Source organism: Arachis stenosperma, chromosome 4, assembly GCF_014773155.1.
Source record: "Arachis stenosperma cultivar V10309 chromosome 4, arast.V10309.gnm1.PFL2, whole genome shotgun sequence".
NCBI classification, from domain to species: Eukaryota; Viridiplantae; Streptophyta; class Magnoliopsida; order Fabales; family Fabaceae; genus Arachis; species Arachis stenosperma.
The window spans coordinates 23088119-23100023 of NC_080380.1; the positions used below are offsets into that span (position 1 = coordinate 23088119).

The 11905-nt window shown below is 33.4% G+C and overlaps 1 protein-coding gene across 4 annotated transcripts; it reads left to right on the forward strand.

Moving 5' to 3' along the window:
- Positions 1 to 219: 219 nt before the first annotated feature.
- Positions 220 to 4228, forward strand: LOC130973166 (isoflavone 2'-hydroxylase-like). 4 transcript variants are annotated; one of them, XM_057897594.1, is made up of 4 exons: positions 220 to 739; positions 946 to 1384; positions 2609 to 3221; positions 3578 to 4228. In XM_057897594.1, exons 1-3 carry the CDS (start codon positions 273 to 275, stop codon positions 3218 to 3220), a joined length of 1518 nt encoding a protein of 505 aa, XP_057753577.1. In that variant the 5' UTR covers positions 220 to 272; the 3' UTR covers position 3221; positions 3578 to 4228. The 4 variants fall into 4 exon arrangements, with proteins under 4 accessions (XP_057753577.1, XP_057753578.1, XP_057753579.1 ...); XM_057897595.1 differs by having other exon boundaries at positions 3583 to 4228; XM_057897596.1 differs by having other exon boundaries at positions 2609 to 3153.
- Positions 4229 to 11905: the final 7677 nt, after the last annotated feature.

Here is an 11905-nt window from a genome sequence, read left to right on the forward strand (position 1 = left end):
ATTTGTTGTAATTCTTTTATTTTAAAGTTTATAATTTTTATTTTTAAAAAATTAAAGAGTCCAATTTTTATTTTCCTAAAGATGGCAGTGTCCGATTTTTACATTTTAAATCAAATAATATCCTATTTAAAATTAACACTCTTACATTTCACCATCCTCACCTCAGTATAAAAAATAATTTGCATCTATTTAATGTGATTCAAGCAGCAGCAAGGATCAACTAACTAACCGTATTTCCATCGTCAAAGTGCAAATCACAAAAACGATCCACCATGGAAATGGAACCCTCATTGTTCTACTCTCTTATACTCTTCCCAGTTTTTCTCTACACCACCTTCAAGCTTCTCTCTAAGAGCAGAAGATTAAGAAACCTTCCACCAGGTCCAACACCTCTTCCAATAATAGGCAACCTCCACCACCTAAAACCGCCGCTCCACCGCGCATTCCACCGCATGTCGCAGACATACGGCCCCATATTCTCCTTGTGGTTCGGCTCGCGCCTCGCGGTTGTCGTCTCATCGCCGTCGGCTTTCCAAGAATGCTTCACTAAGAACGATATCGTGTTGGCGAATAGGCCAAGGTCTCTGTCCGGAAAGTACATATTCTACAACTACACCACCGTAGGGTCTTGCTCCTACGGCGACCATTGGCGCAACCTCCGCCGCATCACTTCTCTTGATGTTCTCTCAACGCAACGGACTCACTCCTTCGCCGGAATCCGAAAGGATGAAACCGACAGGTCTCTCAACTTCACTTTTATCATCGTTTCATTTTTTTTCTTTCTAAATTTTTTATATTAGTGATTTATATTTGAAAAGATAATCTATTAATGAAGTTAATTTTTTTTTTGAAAAATGCTATTTATATTAATGATTTTATTTGTACATCTAGTATGATTGATTGTTTTGTTAAATTACCGAAAATCATCGCTCATTACATATATAGGTTGATGACAAAATTGGCGAAGGAAACAGGGTCAGGATTTAGTGAAGTGGAGCTAAGTTCTATCTTTCATAATATGACTTACAACAACATGATGAGAATGATATCAGGGAAAAGATACTATGGTGATGACCATGACATGAAAGATTTGAATGAAGCCAAAGAATTTAGGGACACAGTCACAGAGTTGCTTCAAATGGCAGGTGTTTCTAACAAAGCAGATTACATACCTTTCCTAAGGTGGTTTGACTTTGGCAATTCCCAAAAGAAGTTGAAGAATATTAGTAACAGGTTTGATGATTTCTTGAATAAACTCATCCAAGAGAACCGTACTAGGAAGCAGCACGAAGAAGGTGAAAATTCCATGATTCACCATCTATTGAATCTTCAGGAATCCGACCCTTACTACTATACTGATCAAATCATCAAAGGGCTAGCTCTGGTAATAATTTTATGTATAATTACTAATTAATTATTATGTTCTACTTTCAGGCCAACAAAAATATTTTTATACTAAATTTTAAATTCTAACAATATAAAAATAAAATATTAATTTAAAATACTAGCTAATATTAATAAAAATGATTAAATCTCTTAACTAACATTTCTCTTGTAACAAATAGAATCTAATAATGTTTGCTGATTATTAATTTATATATGTTACATGAGTAAATAATTAAATTAATTTTCTAAATTTTTATTAAATCAAATTAGTCTTCAAGTTTATCATGTCAATTATGTCTTTCTCCAAAATCCAAATCACTCTGACTAGAGATGAATGTCATTGGTTTTGATAAATTTAAAAAGGCGAATTTAATTTAATAAAAACTTAATATGACCAACAAATAAAATTTAGAAAAACAATTTAATTTCTATACTTATATTGATATTGAAATAAATGATGTTGACATTAATATAATACTATTCACTTTTGAGTTTTGAATTAGTCAATAGTAGTCTATGCGCTACGCTATTTCTTTATCCAATACTTACGTATATATAGTATCTATCGACCAAAAAATGTTTCCTACTTAGTTTATGGCTGCATAATGCTACCGATTAATTATGATGATGTATAATGTATGTCTCCGTCATATCATTTATTTTCAGCAGAGTGAAATTTCACGAATTTGTATATGCTTGGCTAATACATATATGTTATCTTTAATTAAAAATCATGTTTAGTTTGTAGTATATGGTTAAAAAAGATGTATAGTAGTATATAATAACTTAAATAATTTACACCGAATAAATATTTTTCTTGTCAATAATATTGACAATAAATTTATTAACAATGTTACATAATCAGCAAATATTATTATTTTAAATTGGTATTTAGTCAATAATAATTAATTTTATACCTATATTTATAAATATTTATATACATAAAATATATAGTTTATACTTATATTTACTAGAATTAATACATATAAATGATCACATCTTGTATAAATATTTATTAAAATTTATATACATAAATTAATAAAATTTATTTATTAAAAATAATTTAATATTTATATTGACTAAATACCGGTCAAAATTGTTAAAATTGGGTGACTTCAAGATTTTCTCTAAATATATAGAATACTATATTTGCATTTCACATGTTAATATCTAACATATAGAAATTATAACGTCGTTTGTTAATTTGATTGAACTATTGTAGGCCATGCTGTTTGCGGGAACAGATTCATCTGCTGTGACTTTAGAATGGTCACTATGTAATTTACTAAATCACCCTGAGGTTTTGAACAAGGCAAGAGAAGAAATAGAGACACAAATTGGAGAGGAGAGGTTGCTAAGTGAATCAGATCTTCCAAAACTACCTTACCTTAGGAACATTATTCTAGAGTCACTAAGGTTGTACACGCCAGCACCGTTGCTCATACCACACGTGTCATCACAAGACATCACAATAGGAGGATTCAATGTTCCAAAGAACACTATAGTGATGATCAATGCTTGGGGGATGCATAGAGATCCTACGGTGTGGAGTGATGCCACGTGTTTCAATCCGGAGAGGTTTGAGAAAGAAGGAGAGGAGAAGAAGTTGGTTGCTTTTGGATTGGGACGAAGGGCTTGCCCTGGTGAAGCAATGGCTATGCATGGTGTTGGTTTCACTTTGGGATTGTTGATTCAATGCTTTGATTGGAAAAGGGTTAGTGAGGAACCCATTGATATGAGAGAAAGAAATTGGTTCACTCTTTCAAGGTTGACTCCGTTGAAGGCTATGTGTAAACCACGCCCAATTGTGAACAAAGTTTTCTCAAATATTTAGGGTAGAATTTAATTTGCAACAATAAAAATTCACTATGTTATATGCATACTAAAATTAGTGATAAGAATAAAATATATATTAAAAATAAATTAAATTATATATTATATATAAATATATAATAATTAATTTTAATAATTAATTTTAGTGTATAAATAATATTTTTGAATAAAAATAATATTAATAGAGTATCAAAAAGTATTTTTTAATATAGAATAAATTATTTTATAATAGATTAAAATAAAAAAAATGATGTATAATATATATTTTAAATTTTAGTTATAATTTTCACTCTTTATTTATTGTACAACATATATAAATATATCATACTATTCTTATACTGCTTTTTTATGACTCAAGGTTAGATCTCAAACCATATTTCAGCAGTGTGGGCTGTGTGTGAAGAATGAAAATGCGTCTGCGATGCCATCTTCTCACTAGACCCCAGTACCTCGTTGCTCTTCCCTCCAAAAATGGCTAAGACCACCATACTTGCAGAGCTTGCCGACAAAGAAGAATGGAAGCATGGTGGTGGACGCTTCCGCGAAGGTTGCTTTAGCAGCAATGCCGCTAGGGATGAAAGTCTCGGTGCCGAAGGATGCAACGAGGGAAGGCAATGATAAGAGGGCCTCCCAATTTCTTTCATCGAAGGCTCTTTTTATTGCTGTTTTTCGTTTCAGGAGGGGCATCTCAGCCAGCTGTCCATGATGTTTTTCTAGCCAGAAATCGGTTGTTCATTGTAATTAGGATTGTTCGAAAGCTCAGTTAGTTTAGCAAGCATTGAAGAGTTTTGGTCAACCTCTGAATTTGATGAATTAGTTATTGCTTCATAGCAAAGAACGCCTTTTTAGATTTTTTTCTGGTTTTTGGTGGATTTAGCGTTCCAGGAATAATGATACATTTCATCCATACGAGTTCTGGCCCTTGAATAAGGTGACTGGTATGGCTTTATCCTTGGAAAAGGAACTTCGTAATGTTTTTGAGTTGAAACGAGTTTCTATTTCTCTACTATTAGTGGATCAAGGATTTTCTCCTTCGGTGGAAACTTTTAAGATTAATTGTGATGCAAGTTATCTTGGTATTGGTGATCGTGTTGGTTTTGCCTATGTTAGTAAAGATTAAAATAGAAGTTGGCAACAAGGCTATTTGAGAACGATTGAGAGTCGTAAGGTTTTATAAGGAGAGTTGTTTGCTATTTGAAGAGAATATCTTTTAGTCTGGGACTTGGGGTGAAAAAATGTTATTTGTGAACAGATTATGTGGATGTCTTTACTCTTGTCAATAATTCTCAGGATACTTCTGGTTTTGTTGATTCTTTGGTGCTGAAAATCTGGGATCATGTCTTAAAAATAGCGTGTGGTCCTTCGATTGATCTTGAAAGATGCAAATAAAGTGGTGGACATTATGACAAAGACGGCAATAAAGACTCATATTCTCTAAGTGGAGCTTTCGTTGCCTTAAAAGGAGTTTGAGAGTAATATTCAACGAAACTGTCCTATTTCTTAAGCTATTCCTTATTTTTTGTTTTTTTTTTTGTTTATTATTTTGTTATTTTTTAGTTAAAAAAAAGAGAAATTATTATTATTGCAACTTAATTATTGAACTTAGTGCTTTTTTTATTTGTCTAATTGTTCTGACCGCTCAAACCATAACTGATTGAGACAATAATGGTCCTAACAAATTCATTGGTTTTTGGAATGATAACTTAATCCATATATTTTTGGCGTATGTAAGAATAAAATTTGCTATTTTGGTTTGGGCTTGTGGCTCATTTTTTTAGTATCGGAGAATGAATATGTATTATGCATAGTTATGGATTAGTGATATATTTTACATTAATATGGAGACTTTATTTTTTTTAATAACAAATTCTAAATCGAAGACTCAGATTTGACTAGCATAAAAAATCGAGCGTCTGAGTGAGTTCATATTTAAGAGAAAACAAATCTGAACTTTTAATTTATGTAGGATAATTTTTTTATTTTAAAGAAGAAGCAAATCAGTAGATAGGTTTTATAAAAATAAAAATAAAAATCCAAAAAATCTAAATCAATGAGTTAAAATTGTAAATTAAAAAAAATAAATTACAAAAATACAAATTTGTGGTCCAATTTGAAATATATATATATATATATATATATATATATATATATACCCAACCCTAGTTACACAAACTTCAAACTTCATTTTCTTCAACTCATCTCTTTGTTCTTCTTTATTTATCGCTTTTTGGTTTGTTCTTCTTTCATCACTTTTGCTAATATGAACTAATGAAAAGAAATAACATTGCTTTAAAAAAAATGGAGGATAAAGTTATGTTAAATTATATTATTATAGTCAGAGTTTGTTACAAATATTTGAGAAAATAAGATTTATATGTAAAAATTTTTGTGATCTTATTGTTACTTTTATATTATCATTTGAAAAATTAAAAAGTGTTATTTGTGAAAGGATAGATCTTCATATATAAAAGAGGGTATCCTTATTAAAATTAAGAGTTAAATACGATTTTGATCCCTATGATTTAGGTCGAAAATTTTATTCGTCCTCAACCTTTTTTTGTATTCGAATTCGTCCCTAAGATTCAACTTAGTTTTAAAATCGTCCTCCAAACTAAAATACCCTTCTTCCCATTCGTTCCTAAGGTAGCTTCTCCCCCCCCCCCCCCAACCTGATCCAATTGGCGATGTACAAGAATAGGATCCCTAAAGTTATGAACTTTTCCTAGTGTCTCTGATCTCCACTCACTATCTGATGCGAAAGCCTATCCGAACCGCACAGTAGCCCATTCTTCCCGTAATTCTCGAACCTTCTCTTCGTCTTCTCGATCGTTGTCTTTATCGCCAAACGACTCAGACCACCGCCGCGAGCAAGAAGATGACTCAGACCACCACTGCCAGTGTATCTACCGCCCGCATTATTGCTGCCACCGTATCTACCTACCCACCCGCGTTGCTGCCACCACCGTATATGCCCTCCCACGTTGCTGCCACTCGCTTGTCTACTCGCCTCTGCTCTTCTTTCCAGCCACATTCTTCAGTGGCGATTCCAATTTCTTGATCGACTGTTTCTGCTGCTTCGCGATTTGCTTCGGTTCCTTGCAGGGAGTAAGGCCAGAGATGTTAGCGGTGGCAGGGAGAGGAGTGGACAGGAGGGCTAAGGCGTCGGAGTAGGTTTTCAGCTTGGAGTCGGTAGTCTCGGTGCTGTTGTTAGAGAAACAGGGAGTTGGCATGGTAGTGCTGCATATTATGGTGATGGATTAGGTTTTGTGAGGAAGGGTTTTAAGGGTAATTTGGTCTAAAATATTAAGATTTAGGTAAAAATGGCAATTTTAAAACTAAGTTAAACCTTAGGGATGAATTCAAACGCCAAAAATGGTTGTGTACGAATAAAATTTTTAGCCTAAACCATAGGGACCAAAATTGTATTTAACCCTAAAATTAACCAACAAATTAAATTCTAATTTCCATCTTACTCTAAATACAATTAATAACTAGGGGTGGCAAACAGGCCGAAATCCGCCGGCTCGACCCATGTAACCCGCTGAAAAAGTTAGGCTGGGCTAAAAATTTGTGTCCAACTTAAAAATTCCGCCTAACCCACACCGCCTAATACGTGGGCTTTGGTGGGTTTCGGCGGGGCAGGACGGGCTTCCGCGGCGGGCCAAGTATTTTTTGGTCAAGGCCGTTTTTTTACAAATTTCTATGATTTTATTGATCTACAAGAGGATGAAGAAGATGTTCTAAGTTATATTTTGGATTATGTTTTACGTTTGATTGATTATAAACTTGAAGATGTTTAATTATATGTTTTGGACAATGTTTGTTTTGCTTTTGACAATGTTGGTTTTATTATTTTATTTCAAAAAACTTGCTTTATGATTATGTTTATTATATATTTATAATTATAAAGACTTTAATGTTTGTGAATTTAGAAGTTATAATTTTTTATATTTTTAGAAATTATAAATTTATTGAAATAGTTGTAAAATTATATATATTGTTTAATATTTAATAAAGGAGAAGAAATTACTAGATTAAAGGAAAAACTGGAAAGGGCCTATCTTAAAGAGGATCAATGCTGAAGGGAAAAATCAAGGAGTAAATGGTTGAGAGAAGGGGATCAAAATACAAATTTTTTTCATAAAAAATTTCATTCTAGAGTGGGAAAGAATAGAATTTGGAGACTAGTGGGTAACAATAATGAGAGAGCTTCTTATCCAAAAGAGATTGCTAAAGTGGCTGAGAAGTACTTTTGTGATATATTCTCCTCTACTTGTCATGCTAATAGGTTACAGCTAACATGAACCGAAAACTGCAAAGACCAGTATCTATGGAAGAAGTGAAGAGAGCTACATTCAATGTGCATGCTCAAAGTGTCCCAGGGGAAGATGGATTTACAGCAAATTTTTTTCAATTTTTTGAAAAATCTTTTGTGGAAATGTGTTTACAGCAATTCAGAGTTTCTTTCATAGTGGCCACATACTCAAGAACTTTAATCACACCCAAATTTGTCCCATACCAAAGATCCCAGACACAAATAACATGACTCAAGTAAGACCTATTAGCTTGTCTTCAGTTATTTACAGGATAATTTCCAAAATTATAGTGCATAGATTACATGAGTAAAGAATAAGATTATTAGTGCGAATCAAAGTGCCTTCCATAAATGGCACCTCATTTCTGACAACATTCTTATTACCCATAAATGTATGCAGTATTTAAAATGCAAGAAGAGAGGCTCTGAGTTTGAAATGGCTATAAAGCTTGACATGAGTAAAGTGTAAGCTTGGGTTTCGGTTCAAAGTGGATTAACTGGACAAAAGAATTGGTGACTACTGTTTCTTACTCTGTTATTGTGGAAGGTCAACTGTTTGTTTTTTTTTAGACCAAATAGGGGTATTTGTCAAGTTGATCTCCTATCTCCCTATCTTTTTTTATTCTGTGCTGAAGGTTTATCTTTTATGCTATACAAGGCAGAGCAAAATAGACTCATTGAAGAGATTCAGGTTAATCGATGATGTCCGGCTACTAATCACCTCTTATTCGCAGATGACTCAATCCTTTTCTGCAGGGGCTCAATTGAAACTAGTAAAAACATTATGGACCTTTTGGAAAATTATGAAAGTTTTAGTGGTCAAACGGTTAATTTGAGAAAGTCAGCTATATTTCTCAACCAAAACACACCTCAACATATGAGACTGGAAATTGCAGGAACTCTCAATATCAACCACACCGGAGCCCCAGATAAGTATCTCGGGCTCCCTTTAGTTGTTCAGGGTTCCAAAAGGGAGACATTTGGAGCAAGTAAAGATAAAGTTTGTAAGAAGGTGCATAACTAGAAACGAAGTTTGCTTTTCTTGGGTGGCAGGCAGGTTCTGATTAAAGCAGTGGGTGAAGCTATACCTATATGCACCCTATCATGTTTTCGGCTACTGGACACGCTACTAAATGAAATTCACAGCATTCTCTCCCAGTTTTGGTGGGGACAGCGCGACGACGAATGGAAAATGGCATGGATCAAATGGGATAGCATGACAAGAGCTAAGAAAGAAGGGGGATTAGGGATAAAGGACCTACGAGCTCAAAATTTGGCATTACTACGTAAACAATATTGGTGAATTGTTAAACATCCTAATCCTACTCTAGCCTAGATACTCAGAGGCACGTATTTCCGCTATAGTAATATTATGAATGCTGAGATAGGCAAGTACCTTCTTGGGGTTGGAGAAGTATTCTGGAAGGCCGTAAAGTGATCGAGAAAGGCTTAGTTTGGAGAGTTGGTTCGGGGAGAAATATCCGAATTTTCCAGGACCCATGGCTTCCACTACCGCACCCGTTCAATGTCCCTGTGTCTGCAGCCCCAAATCTTCTAACACAAACCTTGCTTTATGTTAAGGACTTGTTGAATGCTGACTGAAGTTGGAACCATGCACTGATAACAGAAGCTTTTTCAGATGGTGTTCGCTCCCACATCCTATCAATTGAACCAACAGATGAAGATGATAGTATTATATGCCTGTGTAACAAATCTAGTATTTATGAAGTAGCTTCCAGCTACAAGATAGCTTATGCTTTCTACCATGCTCCAATTTCTCAGAGGTCACAATACATGCATCAATACCAAATTTGAGAAAAGTTATGGGAGATGAAGATACCTCATAAAATCAAAATCTTTCTCTGGAAGTGCTTGCATGAGAAGATTTTTGTTTTGCAATTGCTCCACTCCCGCTTCCCAGAGACGTCGAGAGTGTGCTCGAGATGCTCTGATGATGAAGATTCAATTCTTTATAGCGTGATTCGATGCTCACTCTCAGATGCAGTTTGGACCAATAGCAGCATCGAGGACCAGATTCGGAGACATGACTCGAGTTTCTTCTTCAACTGGGGAGAGAGAGCTTGCTCCACTTTAGTGGCTGATGTCGAAGGTCAAAGAAAGCTTTCCTTATTAGATATTCTCTGTTGAAATTGTTGGAAAGCAAGAAACCGATTTATCTTTGAGAAAGAAGTGGTACTGGCATCAATGGTGGCTGACTCGGTGAAGCTAGCTCAACAACTCCAGGGTGATTCAAGCAGATGAATGGTTTTGAGCAATGAATGATTCCTTTCTATCTTAATTAATTTTTCATTCTTTGCCTGTTTAGTGGCTTTTGAGAGATTTCCATTTATGTTTCCAATCCTTAGTTGGATGACATTTGTTATTTCATTTATACTTAATAAACAATAGTTACTTTTGGAAAAATAATAATAAAAAAAAGAGATTTGATATGTTTGACCTGCTAACTTGCCAGCCCACCGTTAGGTGGAGTGGGGGAGAAATTCAGGACCACCTCACTAGGCGGCACGGGACAGGGCGGGCTTCCTATTTGCCACCCCTACCTGCAACCTGGCCTACATTCGGCCTGCCTATTATAAAATAGTTTCAGGCTTAGACTAATTTAAAAGTCTAATTTTGTTAATAGGTCAAGTCCAAACTCACAAAATAAATAGACTAATAGGTCTGTCAGGACTGTTTAAGCCTGGTAAAATATAAATAAATACAAAAATAATTTTTTATAATTAAAATAGTTATTAAAATTTTAAACTTGTTACACTTTATTATAAATATTTGTTTTTCATATTTTAAATACTTTAAAGTCTAGATATTATTATAAGGACTGAAATTAGTATATTGTATATAAATATTTTTTAAAAGAAAAATAAAATTTTTAAATATTTTTTATTTTGATAAAAAATTATATATATTAGGCCTTTTATCAAGCTTCAGGCCAGACCAGGTTCAATAATAGGCCAGACATGGTTCTTAAAATAAAATTTATAACAGGCTCATGCCAATTAAATATATTACATGCCTGGCCTGTTAAGGGTGAAGTCTGGCCTAACCTGGCTTGTTTCCACCTCTACACCTGGCAAAGGTGACAAATCTGAGGCTCAGATTTGCAGAACGTTCTCCATCGTCCGATTTCGTCAAATTCGACCTTGTCTGTGTGATTAATCAAGTAACAAATATAAGGCTCATATTTATGTAGCTTTGATTCTGGTCATTCGATTTCGATAGATTCAAATCTTGCCGTCCAATTTGCGCGTGCATACCCAGTCGCAACCAAATCTGAGGATCCGATTTTCAACAAAAACTAATCGTCTGATTTGTAATTTCCTAAATCTAACCCTCCCATTTGTTTGTTGCTATCTTCTACACCCAGGGATAACACACCCAACTCCAGTATCGGTGGAAAATACCATTCCATCTACAATATGAAAATTAAAAAGCGTTGTTTATCATCCAATTTTTTCAATGCTAAACAAAAAGAAAACCTAAACATGCACTTAATATTTTTTTTTCAACTTAGACAAAAACAATCCTATAACCAATCTTTGGAAAACCAAATATTTAATTAACGTTTTCACCATATATCTAAGTATTTTTTTCAATCAAGTCTAACTAAATAAGCCCAAACTCAATAAAAATAACTCACACAACGTGCACGTAAATTGCTCACTTCTTCTTCGTATTTTTTTCTTCTTCGCGTATTTTCTTCTCATTGTCATTCTTTTATTGTTACTATTGTTGCTACATTTTTTCTTTTCATCCTCTCCTTCTTGGTGGTTTTACAGCATTATATATTTCTTATTCTTTTTTGTTTTTTCTCTTTGTCTTGTTTTTATTTTTGTTAAAAAGATGAAACAAAAAAATTATGAGAAAGTAAAATAAAAAGGAGAAGATGAATAAAAGAAGAAGAAGAATATGATGATGATGAAGAAAAAAAAAGGAGGATGGATTTTGAATTATGCAGAACTTATAAGAAAATAGCACTAAAATTTTTTAACCGTAGCACAAAAAATTTTTTAATTTCGACATCAAAATTCTTAACCATGACATAAAAATTTTTTTAACCACGTTATTTTCAACTAAATGATGCACTTTTTTATTATTGAACTAATTGGATAGTATTGAATTTATATATAAGCAGTTTAGCCATTTCTGTATCATTTACAATAAATTGATGTATTTTTTGTTCTAAAATACATTAAATGTATTTTGTGGTTGAATGAGTTAAGGTTTTAAACTTGTATTTCTTTAAAAAAAATTTGTATCATTTACCAAAAATTCCTGTATCATTTCTAACTAAATGATGTGTTTTGTTACCACTGAATTAGTTGTGTGGTATTGAATTAATATATAAGAGAT

Excerpts from the sequence above, each read along its gene's own strand:
- LOC130973166 (XM_057897593.1), top strand. The coding sequence starts at position 273 with ATGGAAATGGAACCCTCATTGTTCTACTCTCTTATACTCTTCCCAGTT. Across the intron at positions 740-945 it reads CGAAAGGATGAAACCGACAG|GTTGATGACAAAATTGGCGA; the intron begins GTCTCTCAACTT and ends TTACATATATAG. Across the intron at positions 3,154-3,582 it reads AATTGGTTCACTCTTTCAAG|ATCTCAAACCATATTTCAGC; the intron begins GTTGACTCCGTT and ends ACTCAAGGTTAG.